We start from the raw sequence: 19398 nt of genomic DNA, 5'->3' as shown, positions 1-19398 counted from the left end.
CTCTCACTGTGTCTTTGTAGCTGACTGACCTAGGGTCTGCAAGTGGCAAGATGTCCAGTTATCTTACCATTTGCATCTGGTCTCCTGCAGGCACAGCACAAGGCACCCCTGTCTCCTCAGGCCCCTCTGCCTCCTCAGGCCCCCTTTCCCTAGTTCAGTGATGGACAGCCCTGTCTCTGTGTGCCCTCTAGCTGCACGGGCAGTATGGTAGCAGGGGGGTCCCCAACGGATCTGCTGTGTGTAAGGGACTTATTCAGCTTCACAATACTGGATCTGCAGCAGATTTCACTGCTAACTCGCAGCGTGAAATCCGCTGCGGATCCGGCTAGAGATTGGCTCACTTTGCACCAAATAATCTATGCCTACATCTATATCATAAAAATGAAAGTCTTTCTGTCTGTCCCGTATAGACTTCCAAACGCCTGAACCGTTTGACCCCAAATTTGGCACATAGATACATTGGGTACCCGGGAAGGTTATTGCGAAGGTCCCGTCCCCGCCAGATGTACAGGAGGGGAGGGGGAGGGGGGGAAGAGCGGCGCCCCATAGAGATGAATGGGAAAATCTCCACACTGCAAACACAGGTGATATAATTAGCTGCATGTCTCCAGCAGTTGCCAGTTGGGAGCCTTAGCAACCAATAGGATTACTGCTTTCATTTTCCCAGGGAGCTGGAATCTTAATGGTTGCTAGGGAGGCTGCCTCACAACATCCACAGAAATAACTGGTAGACCCCCTACTCCAACTCCATGTATACAGGGCCCTCTACTCCATCTATACAGTACATGTATACAGGGCCCCCTACTCCATCTATACAGTACATGTACACAGGGCCCCCTACTCCATCTATACAGTACATGTATACAGGGCCCCCTACTGCATCTATACAGTACATGTATACAGGACCCCCTACTCCATCTATACAGCACATGTATACAGGGCCCCCTACTCCATCTATACAGTACATGTATACAGGAGCCCCTACTCCATCTATACAGTACATGTATACAGGGCCCCCTACTCCATCTATACAGTACATGTATACAGGGCCCCATACTCCATCTATACAGTACATGTATACAGGACAGTATTACCAGCTGCTGCTGCCCTAAGCACTAAAACTGAAGACGCCCCATCCTCACTCACCAATTAGCATCAGGATTGGTAGGTAATAGCTCTAGACGTCGCATTTAACACCGCCGCACCAAGCCTGACCAATACCGCCTTACTGTGACTGGATAACACTGCCACACCAGACCTGACCAATACCGCCATACTGTGACTGGGTAACACTGTCATAACACACCTGACCAATACCGCCATACTGTGACTGGATAACACTGTCATACCAGACCTGACCAATACCGCCATACTGTAACTGGATAACACCGCCACACCAGGCTTTACCAATACCACCTTACTGTGACTGGATAACACTGTCATACCAGACCTGACCAATACCGCCATACTGTAACTGGATAACACCGCCACACCAGGCTTGACCAATACCACCATACGGTGACTGGATAACACCGTCATACCAGACCTGACCTATACCGCCATACTATGACTTGATGACACTGCCATACCAGACCTGACCAATACCACCATACTGTGACTGGATAACACTGCCATACCAGACCTGTTCAATACCGCCATACTGTGACTGGATAACACTGCCATACCAGAAATGACCAATACCGCCATACTGTGACTGGGTAACACTGCCATACCAGACCTGACCAATACTGCCATACTGTGACTGGATAACACCACTATACCAGACCTGACCAATACCGCCACACTGTGACTGGAGAGCACCGCCACACCAGACCTGACCAATACCGCTATACTGTGACTGGATAACACTGTCATACCAGACCTGACCAATACCGCCATACTGTAACTGGATAACACCGCCACACCAGGCTTGACCAATACCACCATACTGTGACTGGATAACACCGTCATACCAGACCTGACCAATACCGCCATACTATGACTTGATGACACTGCCATACCAGACCTGACCAATACCACCATACTGTGACTGGATAACACTGCCATACCAGACCTGTTCAATACCGCCATACTGTGACTGGATAACACTGCCATACCAGAAATGACCAATACCGCCATACTGTGACTGGGTAACACTGCCATACCAGACCTGACCAATACCGCCATACTGTGACTGGATAACACCACTATACCAGACCTAGCCAATACCGCCACACTGTGACTGGAGAACACCGCCACACCAGACCTGACCAATACCGCCATACTGTGACTGGATAACACCGCCATACCAGACCTGACCAATACCAACACACTGTGACTGAATAACATTACCATACCCGACCTGACCAATACCGCCATACTGTAACTGGATAACACCTCTATACCAGACCTGACCAATACCACCATACCCCCCTCGAAAAGACACCAGATTTTCTGCAAAGTCTGAACGGGAGGGTACTGCCCCTCTGCAAGGTGCTACCCTACGCACCAGACTATGGGTGCCTAATGGTAAATACGACCCTGCAGGTATACAGGACACTACAGGTATACAGGACCCCAAAACTATACACTACATGTGCACGGGACCTCCACCAACTATATATACTACAGGTATACAAGACCCTAAACTTTATACTAGAGGTATACAGGACCCCAAAACTATACACTACAGGTATACAGGACCTCCACCAACAATATACTTCAGGTATACAGGACCTCCACCAACTATATACTACAGGTATACAGGACCCCAAACTATACACTACAGGTATACAGGACCCCAAAACTATACACTACAGGTATACAGGTCCTCCATCAACTATATACTTCAGGTATACAGGACCTCCACCAACTATATACTACAGGTATACAGGACCCCAAACTATACACTACAGGTATACAGAACCCCAAAACTATACACTACAGGTATACAGGAACTCCACCAACAATAAACTACAGGTATATAGGACCCCAAACTATACACTACAGGTATACAGGACTTCAAAACTATACACTACAGCTATACAGGACCTCCACCAACTCTATACTACAGGTATAAAGCACCTTCACCAACTCTATACTACAGGTATACAGGACCCCCAAACTTTACACTACAGGTATTTAGGACCTTCACCAACTATATACTACAGGTATACAGGACCCCAAACTATACACTACAGGTTTACAGGAACCCAAAACTATACAGTACAGGTATACAAGACCTCCACCAACTATATAATACAGGTATACAGCACCCCCACCAACTCTATACTACAGGTATACAGGACCCCAAAGCTATACACTACAGGTATACAGGAACTCCACCAACTATATACTACAGGTATATAGGACCCCAAACTATACACTACAGGTATACAGGACCCCAAAACTATACACTACAGGTATACAGGGCCTCCACCAAATCTATACTACAGGTATACAGGACCCTCAAACTATGCACTACAGGTATACAGGACCCCCAAACTATATACTACAGGTATACAAGACCTCCACCAATTATACACTACAGGTATCCAGGGCCCTCCAACTATAAACTACAGGTATACAAGACCTCCACTAACTAAACATTACAGGTATACAACACCAACTATATACTACAGGTATACAGGACCCCCGAACTATACAGTACAGGTATACAGGACCTTCACCAACTATACACTGCAGGTATACAGGACCTCCCTCAACTATACACTACAGGTATACAGCCCCCCCCCAACTACACACTACAGGTATACAGGACCCCCCCAACTATACACTATAGGTATACAGCCCCCCAACTATGCACTACAGATATGCAAGACCCCTAAAAACTATACACTGTGGGTATACAGAACCCCTCCAACTATGCACTACAGCAGGGGTACTCAACAACTTTTAGTGAGGGGCCACTTACCGGGGTCTATTGTCAGGTGAAGGTCCGAGCTGAACATCAGTAGGAAACGTGTTTTGTTACTTTGTCACAAACGTTCAACTATTTATATACAGAATTGCTGCTTATTAGCGGGAAAACTGGCGTTTTTTTCTCTCTCACCAGGCCTTTGATATTAGGTACAAAGGGGGTGACTGCCCTGGTAGTATATAGCCCCCCTGTTGCTCCCCCAGTAGTGTATAGCCCCCCCTGTGCGCTCTCCCTCAGTAGTATATAGCCCCCTGTTGCTCCCCCAGTAGTATATAGCCCCCCTGTGCGCTCTCCCCCTGTAGTATATAGCCCCCTGTGAGCTCCCCCCAGTAGTATATAGCCTCCCCATGCGCTCTTCCCCTGTAGAATATAGCCCCCTGTGAGCTCCCCCCAGTAGTATATAGCCCCCCTGTGCGCTCTCCCCCTGTAGTATATAGCCCCCTGTGCGCTGTCCCCCAGTAGTATATAGCCCCCTGTGAGCTCCCCCCAGTAGTATATAACCCCCTGTGTTCTCCCCCTGTAGTATATAGCCCCCTGTGAGCTCCCCCCAGTAGTATATAGCCCCCGTGAGCTCACCCCAAGTAGTATATAGCCCCACTGTGAGCTCCCCCTGTAATATATAGCCCCCCCCGTGCGCTGTCCCCCTGTAGTATATAGCCCCCTGTGAGCTCCCCCCAGTAGTATAAAGCGCCCCTGTGCTCTCCCCCCAGTAGTATATAGCCCCCTGTGAGGTCCCCCCCAGTAGTATATAGCCCCCCTTGTGCTTTCCCCCTGTAGTATATAGCCCCTGTGAGGTCCCCCTGTAGTATATAACCCCCTGTGCGCTCCCCCCAGTAGTATATAGCCCCCTCAGTAGTATATAGCCCCCTGTGAGGTCCCCCCTGTAGTATATAGTCCACCTGTGCGCTCTCCCCTTGTAGATGCCCCCCAGACAGAAAAAAAAAAAATAACAAAAACAACTCACCTAGCACCTCGTTCCCCGCTGCGGCTGTCTTCTTCTCTTCCCGTCGGTCCGGCCCCCGGCTGATACGCGCTCTGTAGGGATGTCCCGGGGATTCCCCAGCAGAGCGCGCATCAGTGACCTCAGCGTACGCCGCCGGCCTGCACTTCCGGGAAGGACAGGCCGGCAGCGTACACTGAGGTCTGTGGTGCGCGCTCTGCTGGGGAATCCCCGGGACATCCCCAGAGAGCGCGTATCAGCCGGGGGCCGGACCGACACTGCCCCCAGCCCCACAGGCGTACTGACATCTAAGGACAGTACGCCTATGGGGCGGGAGGCAGTGCGGTGGGGAGCGGGACTGACCAGGGGTCCGACCAGGGGTCTGACCAGGGGTCCGGACAGCTGGCCTCCGCGGTCCGGGTTCGGACCGCGGTCCGCCAGTTGAGGACCCCTGCACTACAGGTATACACTAATTTCACTGATTAACTCAGATGAAACAATACCTTTAGCTTGGCCTCCTGGGCACCTTAGAACAAATCTAATTAACACACTGACACTTTATTACCCGGGCAGCGCCGGGTACATTTTCTAGTTTTGTATATTGATGAATGAAAGGGGTATTGTGGTGAATACTTTCTTTTTTAGATTTCATTAATAAATAGAACAAACTATATACTGTACATGAAGCAGCGTTGCAGACTTAATTTCTATAATAACAGCATAAACAAGCTGAGCAAGAGCACAGCACATCAGATCATGCAGGTAAGTATGAACTTAGGAAGAATGCCATGGAACAAAAAAATACAAACAATACACTATGCCAAAAATAGTCCTTCAGTTCCTAACACAGACAATGGTGGCATCAAAGGAGTCGTGCTGCCCCTTACTGCTACCATTCAATGTTATATATAAATTATATTATGTTATTACGTTATACAACTTTAAATAATAAAATGTGAAAAAAAATATAATAAACGTATAATTGATATCACTGAAAATGTGCCAATATTTTATGCCAAAATTAAGATTTACATGGGTCAGTAATGATTGTGTCATCTAATGGGGCGTTTCGGACCCTATTCCACCGGACGATTATCGGTCGCATAATCGTTAACGATTAACAATCTCAAAAGACCTGAAAACGTTCACTCATTTCCATGGAACGATAATCGTTACTTATGATCGTACTTGCGATAGTTTTTTCTTCGCTATATCTTCACTATTGCGTTCGTATCTACTGCGAACGACCGAAAGACGTCTTATTCAATGCGAACGTTTTGCGAACTAGCAACGATAAAAATAGGTCCAGGTCTTATAAAGCGATCAACGATTTCTCATTCGGTCATTAATCTTTAACTGCATTTCAACCGAACGATTATTGTTTAGATTTGAACGATTTAACAATAATCTGAACGATAATCGTCCGGTAGAATAGGGCCCTAACACATACAGATTTATCTGACAGATTCTTGAAGCCAAAGGAATGGATCTGAAAAGAGGAGAAATCAGTCTTTCCTTTATGACTTGTTCTCTGTTTATATTCTGTTCCTGGCTTTGGCTTCAGAAATCTGTCAGATAAATCTGTCTGTGTAAATGCACCATTAAGGGTCATACTGCCAGGTCTGGGGTCTTCTCTACCAATTCTCTATTTACCCATTAGTATAGCAGGTTGATGTAAATACTGTAGCGCACTGATTGGCTGAGCGTGTCGTGAAGACGCCAGGAGCCCCGAAGCAAGCCGGAGTGGTGGGTGGTTAACGTGGCGTGCTGCTGACATACTCACAGCAGGATGTCCATCCTGCTGTGAGTTTGTCTGCCCATGAGTGTACAGGGCAGGGATCCGCAGCGAGAAATCCTCTGCGGATACGCCCAGTGTGTTTGTACCCTCAATCATTATAGAGAATGATTATGATGATGATTATTAGTAGTATGTTATTGTCTGATTATTATATTACCGGTATATTATTAAATTTAAGGTTAACTTATGACATATATACATTGGAAAAAGAAATAGCGTTGTTATAATTGTCTCCAGTATTATATCACATATTAAATCTCTTTTTATTCTTATGATCTTTATATGATATTATAGCGATGCTGACTTCCATTGTCTTTATACCTCAAAGCTAACAAACTCTTTGGACGGTCTTCAAAAACCATTGTCTCAAAAAACACTGGATATCACCACGCCGTATAACCTGCCACCAGGGAGATACGGCATTGTTCCTTTCACCACGCAGGAAGTGCACGAGTCTTCCTTCCTCCTACAGGTTTTCCTGAAGAGTTTTCCAGAAGATTGTGCACAGTGAGTAAAATCCACAGCAAATCTGCTTCAAAATCTGTATGATACTCATGTGAATTCTGATACGGATTATGGGTAAACTGCTCCTAAGGTCATTCAGTGTTTGAGGAAAATTATCCCAAATTTCCTGCCATTTGGCGGGGAGACCCCCATTGCTGCATGACATCTAGAAACAATTAAAGTCACTTAACCCTTAACCCTAAACTGACTTGTGATGTCCATGTACCCAAAATGTCAGGAAATAACTGTGACCCTATACAACAGTCCATAGTAATCGAGGCATCTAGGTGGTTAAAAGCTGCATGCTGGACATATGTGGTGTCCAATTGGCCCCACCTTTGTGAAGACCTCCTGGCCAGGTCAACCATGTTTGTGCTGCTATTATACCCTGCCATAGACTAGAGGCCAGATGTAACAGGAGAACAGTTTGAAGGTAAATTACAATATATTAGTATAAGAAAAGTCCTCTAGGGGACCGAAATGTAGTGGAGCATAAATAAATATATATTTAATTTCATAAAATTTAAATTTATTTATTCCACACTGTGAATGTCGTAAACTAATAGGTTTCCAATGCCAAAATTGGTCACCTTGCATCCTAAAGAACACAGAAAAAAAAGTATATCAAAGAGTCCCATCTACCCTATTATGGTACCAATAAAAGGCCTGGAATTTTTTAAATCAATGAATAAATTAATTAATTTAGTTGTGTCAGGTTCCAGGTCCACAGAGTTCACTGAGTCGTTCACATGGCATAGTAACATTACAGCATTACTGTGAATCACAATAGAATGGAATTTTTCCCCATCGCAGAAAGGAATCATGGCCATAGAGACACATTAAGGTGGGGCAGGAGTCACTTGCCTTGTCACCATGAAGACCTAGCATTAGTGCTGCTATGGGCACTTGGACACAGTACACCCCATTAGGGTGATCCCACATGCTGCAATCAGCATGTTGCTGTTAATTTGCTGGTAAACTAATCATGGCTGGTGGGAAATCCACTGTAATCTGGCCTCACTGGGCGTGATAACTAATGCAGGAGCCTGCGGCATCACAGAGGAAAATATGGGACGGCCCCTTGGTGACGATGCAGGCGTGATTACAAATGATTTCCCACCAGCCATGACTAGTTGGGATGGAAAAAACACCCTGAGTCCTACTTAAAGGGAATGTGTCTTCAGAAAATTACCTCATTGTTTAAATAATATTTTTAGATGGCAGCCCCTATTACAATGTACAAAAAAACTAATAATAAAAAAATTACAGCTAGGGCCCTATTACACGGGATGATTATCACGCGAAAAATCATTCATGTGTCGTTGATCATATATTTAGATCTGACCCTAAAATCATTGTTAATCGTTCCCTGTAAATTCATATTCATTCGCTGTAATTCCGCATTTGTTCACTAATCGTTTAGTGTTATGCTACGTTTACACAGAACGATAATTGGCCCGATCGCACGATTAACGACGTCGGAGTAACGCTTTTTTTTACATAGCGATCAGCCTTTAGACAGTACGATATATCGTACAGAATATTCGTTTTGCGATCGCTTAAGCCTATCTCACACATTGGTTAAATCGGGGAACAACTGTTCACACGGAACAATCTGCAAATTTTTTGCGAACGATCATCGACGATTTGAGAACATGTTCAAAGATCAATATGAACGATTTTGTTGTTTGATCGTTCGCTGCGTTTACACGTACGATAATCGTTCCGTGTAATCGCAGCATTAGGGTCCCTTTACACACACAGATTATCTTACAGATATCTGGCAGATTTTTGCAGCCAAAACCAGGAATGGATTTGAAAAGAAGAGAAATCTCAGAAATCTTTATGACCTGTTTCCTGTTTATAGTCTGTTCCTGGATTTGGCTGCAAAAATCTGCCAGATATCTGTCAGATAATCTGTGTGTGTAAAAGGACCCTAATTTCACATCATTTGTTCTTTTGCTGGGATCAGATGGAGTAAACGATCGTAGTAACGATTGTTGTAACAATCGGAACTAACGACTATCGTTCATTCTGTTAGCGATAATTTAATTTGTGATCGTCAATTGTTAAGAATCACTTCGTCTAATAGGACCCATAGAAAATAGAAAGTTATTGGAATAAAAGAACAATTTTTAGTGTACAAGCCTAGAGAACAAGAAAATGGCTGCACATCGCACCCATGGTTGTTACTAAAGCTTATTCAGCTACATTAAAAACCAACATCAAAAGTTAGTATATAATTTGATCAAACCATATTGCCTCATGTACCACGTGCAGGTCTTCTGATACTCGAGTCCCTACTCTAGCCTTGGTGCAGTGTCGATCAGCCACCACCACCACCGCAAAGCCAGTGCCCTCAGGGGGGAGCAGGCCAGTGGTTCAGCGACGCCAAGTGCCGAAAAATTAAGCCCCCAGGGCCAGAGCTGCAGACACGGCAAGCAGAGGCAATGGCCGCCAGCCAACACCTAGTGTTAACAGATCTAAAAGCCCACTCCATGTACTCCCAGCTAGACAAGGAGGTACTTACCATGCACATCACTTAACGCTAATTGGTCACATATGGGTCACAATTTCTAGTATCTGACTCTAATCAGTAAAAGAAAACCTAGGAGACACATTCCCTTCAATGGGTAATTAGCATATGGTGCTGGAAATTATCAAAGTATGTTTTCGGAAACAAGCAAAACATGTGAAACGCTTAAGATATATGTAAGGAGACATTGCATTAAATGTTATTATGTTGTATTTGTACTTTATTAGCAAAATATTCAAAATTGGGATGATTATTTCTCATTATTATTATTATTATTATTATTGTTGTCATCATTATTATTATACTATGTTTAGTGTCTACTGGGTAAACTTTATATTTCAGGGCCCTCTTCTACCTAAAAAAAAACCAAACAAACAAATATATATTTATATTTTTTTTATAGATGTACGATTATTAATATTTTAATTTTTCTTTTCCCAGAATGGATGCCAATAATGGTGCAGACTGAATTCCTGGGGGATCTTGTAAGGGCATATGAATAAGATTTGGTCCTTTGGTCCTCACTGTTCTGGGATATTATTATAGCTTTCAATAAGAGACTTTGTTCTGGCCTGTCTTTTTCACTATCTTTTATATATCCATATAATAATCATTTCTTGGTCTTCTCCTTGCAGAGACTGATTTGTGTTACATAAGATATGGGTTATACGCAGGATTTTCTGAAGGGTGGGGGAGGAGGTGGGTTTAATATATACATACAGTATGTGGCCATGTTCTGACATAGTAAGACACCGGCCGTTCCGTGACACGGCCGGGTCACGGAACGGGCGGTGTCAGAGAAGATGATCCCGATCTTCACTGCTGCTGACTTGGAATGCGGGCGCATCAGTGCGCGCCCGCATCTGAATTCCCCGCTGCTCACAATGGAGTGTGCGGCCTGAGCCAGGTTTTCTGACAGGTTTTCTGCAGCTGCTATTCAATGAATAGCGGTCGCAGAAAACTGACATGTCAGTTTCTATGGCACCACTAGGGATCCCGGCCAGAGTGTAAACTATGTGTATACACTCCGGCCGGGATCCCCTCAGGTGCAGCACTTTGTAATTACCGTAGTAATCAAGGCAGTTGTTGCAAATCGGCAACAACGGCAGTGATTACTACAGTACTTATGTAGTGTGAACATAGCCTATATGTATATTTTTACACCACATAGTGACTAAATAACATGCCATACTAAATAATACCATCACACCAGGCTTATATATATATATATATATATATATATATATATATATATATTATATTATTATATATAATAAATAATACCTCCACACTACGACCATATATTATTACTGCAGTGCCTATATAATACTGCCAAACTAGTTATAAATAATACCTCCACCTCTGGATCATATAGATTATTGCCCTAGCATTAATCAGCCATCAGCGGCACATTTCCTATTACACTGGGAGATGTGCAGCCGACATCAGAGTATTTGTTAACATGTGATCATCCGATAAATGAGCCCTATTACGTGGGGCGATATCTACTGTACCTGACTGGTCAGATAAGCGGCCTGTGGAATAGCCCTATAGGGGAATATCAGCAGGTTAGACAAATCTAACCTGCTGAAAGCCACCTATAGCGCCAGGGACGCTGAGGAGGAGGGTATGTGTCTTACCTTCCCCCTCCTCATTCCTGCGTTGTTAGCACCGTTAGGAGCACTGCCGCATCATCCGGCCTGCCCCTTCTAAGATAATCAGTGGAGGGGACAGGCTGGATGGTGCAGCAGTGCTCCTAAGGGTGCTCTGGAGCAGAATTTACCCCGACTAACAGCATATGATGGGCGCTGAGGAGGACGGTAAGACACTTACCTTCCCCCTCAGCGTCCCTGGCGGGATAGGGGGCTATGAGCAGGCTAGAAAAAATTCCCCATTAACGTGTACCTGTCATTTGTAAAAACCTTTGACATGTCATAGAGACATTTTAAAAATATTGATCGGTCCGAGTCTGACCAATACAATCAGGAGAATGAGTGGGAGAGGACATGCTGCAGCTCGTACGCTCTGTGTTAGAAAAAAAAGAGCCAGGCTCATAATGTAAGTCCAAAACCAATAATTAGAATCTCTAAACCAAATCAAACATTTTTTTTTGTCCAAGTGTCCTTAAATAAATACAACTAAAACTGTGCCCTTATGAGACCAACAATAACACAAAAATCATATAAATGATTGATCAGTGTCATAGAGACATGTCAAAAGTTTTGATTGGTCTGGGTCTGAGTGTTCAGGAGAATGAGTGGGAGAGGACATGCTGCAGCCTCATAATGTAAGTCTATGGAGCCCAACTCATTTTTCTTACACAGAGCTGGGAGAGGACAGGCTGCAGCGCGATTCTCTCCTCCCTATTTATTCCGATCGTACGTGTCTGAACACTCAGATAAATCAAAACTTTTGACATGTCTCTACGACATATCAAAAGGCAAAGATTCCAACAGCACAATGGAACCAGGTCCAATACGTTGCACAAATAGTGGTGGCAATGCATGCTGGAAGGTCAACTATCCCAGTACTCACCAGAACATATCACAGTAGAGAGGAATCAAACAGCATACAATGAATTTCAAAGTTTATTCTATCACCTAGCAAGCAGCAATGTTTCGACCCACATGGACTTTGTCCCTCTACTGTGATGTCTCTATGACATGTCAAAAGACAGGTCCACTTTAAGGCTGCCCATATGACAATTCATCACCCTTGTCTCTGCACACTATGTCTAAACTGCATTAATAGGAGATTATTTTATCACATAAACACTGATTTGTTCTTATATTTTATTTCTTTTATACTTTTATTCAGCATACCAACCTGACTAACTGATCTTCCCGACATTGTAGCTTCCACAATGGTGACTGAAACGTCCCTATTTGTGGTACTAATGTTCTGCTACTAATAAATCATACTAATAGTTTTTAAATCAATATGGTTTAATGCAAAATGTCTGGAAAATTACCAATGAAAAAAAATTCTTCCATAAGTGCATTATGCAAATAAAACTCAATATCTAAGCATTGCACCCAAGTGTTGTTGACTTTCTTTTCGATAATCGTCTATAGGTGGCAATCGGGGGCACGCTAGGAGGGAAGGATCCTACATGTGGAATGAGCAGCATTTCAGCACATTAGGGAACTAACTGGAAAATAAGGGAGGTAGGGTCCCGGGTGGCGTCATTTTTAATCTTAAAGGGTCAACGAAAGAATAGGTAGAAAGAATCAACATTGTTTAGTTTGGCACGTGTGGCACGTTGGATACCAGGGTATCCCTGGCAATGTTGTGGCAGCTAGGTGGGTGAGGGTCACTTGGGCACTTTTCATGGTAGCCTGGAGTGGCTTTGTTACCCAACCCCGGTCAGATGGGCTCCGCTTCCACAGGTTTAGGTAGCCTGAGTATATGCTAGTGTGTTTGTGCAAATGAATAGACAATAAAGTCCAATGACTTAAAGGGGTTATCCAGTGCTACAAAAACATGGCCACTTTTCCCCTACTGTTGTCTCCAGTTCAGATGCGGTTTGCAATTAAGCTCCATTTACTTCAATGGAACTAACTTTCAAAACCCCACCCAAACCGGAGACAACAGTAGGGAGAAAGTGGCCATGTTTTTGTAGCGCTCGATAACCCCTATAACCAGAATAACCTCCATTTACTTAGAGCTTAAGTGCAATACATAAAAATAGGCTTCCACTTTAGTAACAATAATAGGTGCAGACAGGAGAGCGAAAAAGTTTTAAGCTGTGAATGGAAGAGAGTGGAGAAGTGGAGTGTCTTTAGGGCCCTGCATAATGTAGTGCTTGGCATAGCATAGCTGGGTAACATAGAGAAGAAAAAGAGAAGATCCTCGTACTCATGTTTACTGAGCTGCCTAATGCCCTACAGTGTCAAGGTACCTGTCCTGTGAGGGTAGTATGAGGCCCCAGGTCCTTGCACTAGGTCTAGCAGACTTCCTGAAACTTTCCAGGATAGCTGTGCATTACGCAGTGGAATACGTAGGCTAACTGCAGCTTTGTTCCATTGGGGTCAGTGCCTAACTAGGTCCAGGTCACTTCCCTGCACTGTGTGGCTAGTATCCCTGGTGTGGGCAAGGTGTTCTTCAGAGGATGTCTTTTTCCTCCAGAGTGGGTCTAGCACTGCCTGCTAGTGGTTGCTTTCTTACAACTCTCTGTGTCTGTCTTGCTCTCTCTTTGACTAGACTAAACTGAACTGAACTTCTTCCTCCAGGAACTAGACTCCTTTTCTAGAGGGATAGTATAGAAAAAGGAGTGGAAAAGGTTTGCACCTACAACTGGGAAAGATAATAATGGGGAAAACATAGAATAGACTTCTATTTAACATCTCCCACTTGGTAAACCTGAGAAAAAACCTTTAGGGTACAAACACACTTGCCGGATCCGCAGAGAGTTTCTCGCTGCAAATTCGCAGCAAGACTCGCTGCGGATCACGGCCCTGTGTACTCAATGGCAGACAGACTCGCAGCAGGCATGCACATCCCGCTGCGAGTTTGTCCGCTGCCTGCCCTGTTAACCCCTTGCCGGCCGGAGCTTATACGTCACCTGATCCCGGCTCCGGCTTCCTCCGGCTTGCTTCGCTGATTCTCAGCACTTCCTGCTCGGTCAATCAGTGCCCTGCCCCGCCGCAGCGCACTGATTGGCTGAGCAGGCTGTGAAGACGTCAGGAGCCCCGAAGCAAGTCGGAGGAAGCCGGAGTCGGGATCAGGTGACGTATAAGCTTTGGCCAGAGGGGGTTAACGGGGCGGGCTGCTGACAAACTCGCAGTGGGATGTGCATCCCTGCTGGGACTGGAATGGGGAGACATCAACAGGTCGCGCCAAAGCTCATCAACTTGGGTGAGAAAAAACACAGAGCCTCAGCAGACGGAAACGTGGCTCTCTCCATTGCAGCTAAAACCAGGCATGGGTGTGTGTAACAATGGCTGTAACTTGGTAGCGGCTCTGGAGCTTGGTGAACTCCCACACGTACCATGCCTGGCACACATTTTTAATTTGGGGGTACAAAAAGTACCCCAATCTCCCTGAGCTATGGTCCCCTCTACCTGGTTTTAAATGTCTTTTGTGTACATGTTGATTTTATGGGATAGTTGGGTATTATGAACTTATAAAGCGTAGTTGTTTTCCATATATAAATTTTTGGTATTCATTTATGGTCAAAATAAGGGTTTTTTGTTTGTTGTTAAATTGTAGCCGGTGCTAGCCTCCAAAAACTGCAGCAGCGCTTACATTTACCATGTCACCGGCTGCTGTGCGATGTCAGCATGCGGTGCAATTCAACGTGCTTTATGTTGTCCAGGGTTTGTGTGCAGCAGAGGGCGTTGATGGAGTACCAGCTCCAAAACTCCCGTGTGCCTCCCATTCACTTTCCGCAGTTCGCTAACCATGAGTGGCCATGGATGGTTGACATATGCGAGGTGTTACACATATTTGAGGGGTCCACCAAGAGGATCAGCTGCGATGACTAACAATCCCACTCCTCTGCGTGCTGAGAGAATCCCTCGGTGCGGTGCGTACAGAGGAGGCTGGGATAGGAGGATGTGTAATGGAGCCCGACACTCAGACCACACTCGTATCGGCTTCTCATCTGCAATCATAGGAGGAGAAGAGGACGAGGGGGAGGCTGTCACCTATACAGGAGATAGTAGCACTCTTGTTGGGTCCGTTCCATTGGTTCAGCATGTATGGGGTGAAAAGGAGGTGGAGGAGGAAGAGGAGGAGATGAAGAGTCATTCTACCGGTGGGGGCAGCTAAGTGATGCCTATTCAGAGTCTGGCAATTATGTCAGGCTTCATGTTAGGCTACTTTTTCCAGGAGAAACGCATTGCCCACATAATGGAGAACAAAATATACTGGATCTTTGCAATCCTCAACCCCCGGTATAAGGATAACGTCTCCACTTCCGCTAAAGGAGAGAGGAGAAAAGCAATAGGTTGGCGGAATACCAAAGGGAACTGCTGCAGAACATAATGGGGATGTTTCCACGGAACATCGCCGGCAGCAGAGAGGAGATTTCCTCCCAGAGTCTGAGAATATCCAGCAGGCCCGCAGCCATCAGGGGAACACTCTCCAAGGTGTGGGACATTTTCATGGCACCCCCTCGGGAAACTTTCACCACCACAGGGCCTGTAGTGAGCAGGAAGGACAAGTATTGGCGGATGTTGCGGGAGTACCTGACCGACCGTAACCTTGTCCTCCCTGATCCCTCTGCAACCTACACTTTGTGGGTTTCCAAGCTAGACATGTTGCTGGAACTGTCCCTCTATGCCTTGGAGGTGCTGGTCTGCTCTGCCACCAGCGTTCTAATACAGAGAGGGTATTCAGCGCAGCTGGTGGCATTATAACAGATAAGCTGACAGGCTGACACTTAACAGGATGAACAGCCACTGGATTGACCCAGACTTTGCTTCTCTAACGGTGGAAAGCAGCTAAACATGAAGTGCCATGTGTGTTTCAAAGCTCTGTCAGAAAATTTACATGCACCCCTATCACCCAAACAAGTCTATGAAGTGCATGTTTTCGCTCTTTTCTTCCATCTCCTCCTCAACCACCAAACTAACGGGCCATTCCAAACAATTTTTGAAGCTAGGACACCACAAGATTCTTGCACACAATTTTTGTGGGGCTCACCTCCAAGGCCTATGAATAAAATTTTGGTGGGGCACACTTCTAGGGCCTAAAAACTGAATTTTTGTGGGGCACACTTCCAGGGCCTATAAATTGAATTTTTGTGGAGCACACTCCTAGGTACTATAAATTAAATTTTTGTGGGGCTCACTCCCAATGCCTTAAAATATTATTTTTGTGGGGCTCACCTCAAGGGCCTAAAAATGTTATGCTTGTGGGGCTCACCTCAATTTCATGCAAATCAATGTTTTGTTGGTCTGAACTTCAACTTCTCAAAATCATTTTTTTTGCTGTTCGTAACTTTGACTTGTCTATTGTTGGAGGGCTCACCTCTTAGTTGTCTAAATCAATTTTCAGAAAGCTCACCTCAAGGGCCTGTAACTCCATTTTTCAAGGGCTCGCGTAATGGTACTCAAACTCCATTTCTGGAGGGTTCCCATGAGACCCACACACCTTTATGTGTAATGAAAAGCGCATGGAAGTGTCTGACCACATCACACACACACACACAATGACAGTTAGCGGTGTGTGTTGTTTGATTTCCCCTTTGCCTGTGCCATCTGTGGCTGTCATAGGCAGCGGAATTTTAGGCTATGTTCATACAATGTATGTTTTGTATAAATCACGGCCGTTGTTGCAATTTGCAACAATGGACGTGATTTATACAAACCATATGTTATCTGTGAATGAATGGAATCTCGGCCGGAGCATATACACATAGTATACACTCCAGCCAAGATTCCATCCGGCTGCGCAAGAAACTGGAATGTCAGTTTTCTGCATCCGCAGAGAACCTGTCAGTGCACATAATGGAGCACACGTCATTGCGTGCAGCGGTGAATTCAGATGCGGGCGCACACGGGTGCACCAGCATCCGAATTCAGTAGAAATGAAGATCTGTTAGGGCCACGGCGGCGTCCCGTGCTCCGGACCACCGCCGCACCCTCTCTCCCGCATCTGCAGCAGCCGGTGTCCTTAGGCAGGGACCCGGCGCTGCTGTTGCTTCGGCCCCGGGGGGTGCCTCACCTCACCGCGCTCCTGTCCGTCGCTGTGCCGGCCGGCGGTCTCACATTTAAAGGGGCAGTGCGCTCCTAATTGGCCTGTATGTCAATCACTCCCCTATAAGTTCCAGCCCTGCCCCCTTCCAGGTGTTGGAGCCTCTACATGCTTCCCATAGTGTTTGGCCCAGCTCCCTGTTGTTCCTGATTCCTGTCCGCTACCTGGTCCCTAGTCCTTGTTCCTGATTCCTGTCCGCTACCTGGTCCCTAGTCCTTGTTCCTGATTCCTGTCCGCTACCTGGTCCCTAGTCCTCGTTCCTGGTTCCTGCTCCTCTGTTACACTATTGCTCCTGTGTTCAGCCTGTCACCTGCGGTTACGCCTACAGACCTCTGCCAGCACCATCTCCTGCCTACTGCTCCTGCCACGCCTCGCCTGCTGTCACTAGCAACCAAGCCAGGGGTAGCGACCTGGGGGTCGCCTGCCGCAGCGAGTCCATCCCGCCTTGCGGCGGGCTCTGGTGAAAACCAGCGGCCCCTTAGACTCCGCTCCCTGGTGAGGTTAGTGCCATCGCTAGTGATGGTCCAGTGGATCCACTTCTCCAGGCGTTACAAGATCATTCGGTACTGCAGGGATGATTTTCAGTAACACCGGCTGGATCACAGAACGGCCAGTGTTATAAGATGTCTGAACATGGCCTAAAGTGGTGCAGGAAAATGTTTCTTTAGCTTACAATTTGGTTTTCGGTCCATGCTAATGTAGAGGAAAGAAAGTTTCCTGGTGTTTCTTCCCACTTTGCACAGAGGTTATAATGTGTTTAGAGTGTATTGTAGACAGGCTGTGATAGTGGTGTAATGCTGCGACTTGGGAGTGTTAGATGCACACAGGCATGTTTTCCTTGCTGTCCCAGTTGCATTCCAGAAGTGTTTGCATCATTTTCTGAGGTGTCATTGTGGACTTGGAGTTCGCCAAGTCACGAGCATTTTTTCCTATAGACTATATTGGGATTCGATATTCGATTGAATAGTCAAACTTCAGGTCTGCTCGAATCGAATTTTTAACTTTTGAATATTTCACTACTCGCTCATCTGTAGTACTTATATAATGAATTAGCCATGACAACATCATGTGGCAGAGAGTTCCATAGCCTCACTGCTCTTACAGCAAAGAATCCCAGTCTGTGCTGGTGGTGAAACCTTTACAGGATGCCCCCTTGTCATAGAAAAGGAAATCAACAGCACACCAAGGTATAATGCTTAGATATTCATTTTTATTTCAATAATGCACTTTTTTATATATGGAATATATCCTCTTGAAAGTTATAATAATATTTCATTAAATCAAAGATCCTTGTATTTCTGGTCAGTAGAGATGAGTGCCTGCAAAAAAAAAAAAAAAAAAAAAAAAGTAAGAGGCCTAGATTATACAATTTAAAGGGGTATTCCCCCCAAAACATTTTTTTGCATTAATACATTGCCCACCCGTAGCTTTCCATCTTTCCAATATCAATTAATTATGGATTCTGCACAGTTTTGCTGTTATCTAGATCCAACTCCACCAAATGCATAGAATCATCAAATCTCAGTCCAACCCGACACGTTCCCTGCTCCTGGCCCCCACTCTCCGAGATGGGATCATGTGTCCTCAGTCTCTTCAATGGGCTGGGTTAGCGATTCTAATCCTGCCCATTGAAGTGAGGGAGGACACTGACAGCTGCTGCTGATCTTTATCTCCCAACTCCCTCCCCCCAGGTCACTTGTGGGCCCCCTCACCGCAAGACACCCACCAGAACTCACTGGCACCTCCACACACACCCCCAGTGGCAGATGCCCCCCCCCCCAGAAATCACCAGCACCGCAAAAACTTCACCAGAACTCATTGGCGGCACCCCCCACCCCCGGGAACTCAGCAGCGGCAGCCACACCGCACCACCTGCCTCCTCCCCCCCCCCCCCCGAAACTCAATGGCGGCACCAGCAGACCTGAAACCCCCTGCCCCCCGGAACTCACCGGCACCGCAAGAAACCCAACAGAACTCGT

At 45.7% G+C, this 19398-nt stretch overlaps 2 protein-coding genes across 7 annotated transcripts in view; one reads left to right on the top strand and one right to left on the bottom strand.

Moving 5' to 3' along the window:
- The window catches only part of LOC138774368 (calpain-8-like), a 47791-nt gene extending 37404 nt beyond the window's left edge, over positions 1–10387 (top strand). For all 4 annotated transcript variants that reach the window (XM_069955154.1, XM_069955156.1, XM_069955155.1 and 1 more), the window contains 2 exons: positions 7007–7185; positions 10160–10387. In XM_069955154.1, the coding sequence (XP_069811255.1) occupies positions 7007–7185; positions 10160–10187 (207 nt within the window). In that variant the 3' untranslated portion in view covers positions 10188–10387. The remainder of the gene's footprint in view (positions 1–7006; positions 7186–10159) is intronic.
- An 8220-nt stretch (positions 10388–18607) lies between these two features.
- LOC138773987 (calpain-8-like) overlaps positions 18608–19398 on the bottom strand; it is a 613980-nt gene continuing 613189 nt past the window's right edge. For all 3 annotated transcript variants that reach the window (XM_069954530.1, XM_069954529.1, XM_069954528.1), the window contains one exon: positions 18608–18738. The gene's annotated coding sequence lies outside the window, so the exon portion shown is untranslated. The remainder of the gene's footprint in view (positions 18739–19398) is intronic.

The sequence above is a fragment of the Dendropsophus ebraccatus genome, chromosome 15 (assembly GCF_027789765.1).
Source record: "Dendropsophus ebraccatus isolate aDenEbr1 chromosome 15, aDenEbr1.pat, whole genome shotgun sequence".
In the NCBI taxonomy this organism is placed as follows: domain Eukaryota; kingdom Metazoa; phylum Chordata; class Amphibia; order Anura; family Hylidae; genus Dendropsophus; species Dendropsophus ebraccatus.
The sequence above is the reverse complement of the archived record's forward strand: the minus strand, read 5'-3'. Positions and strand labels throughout refer to the sequence as shown.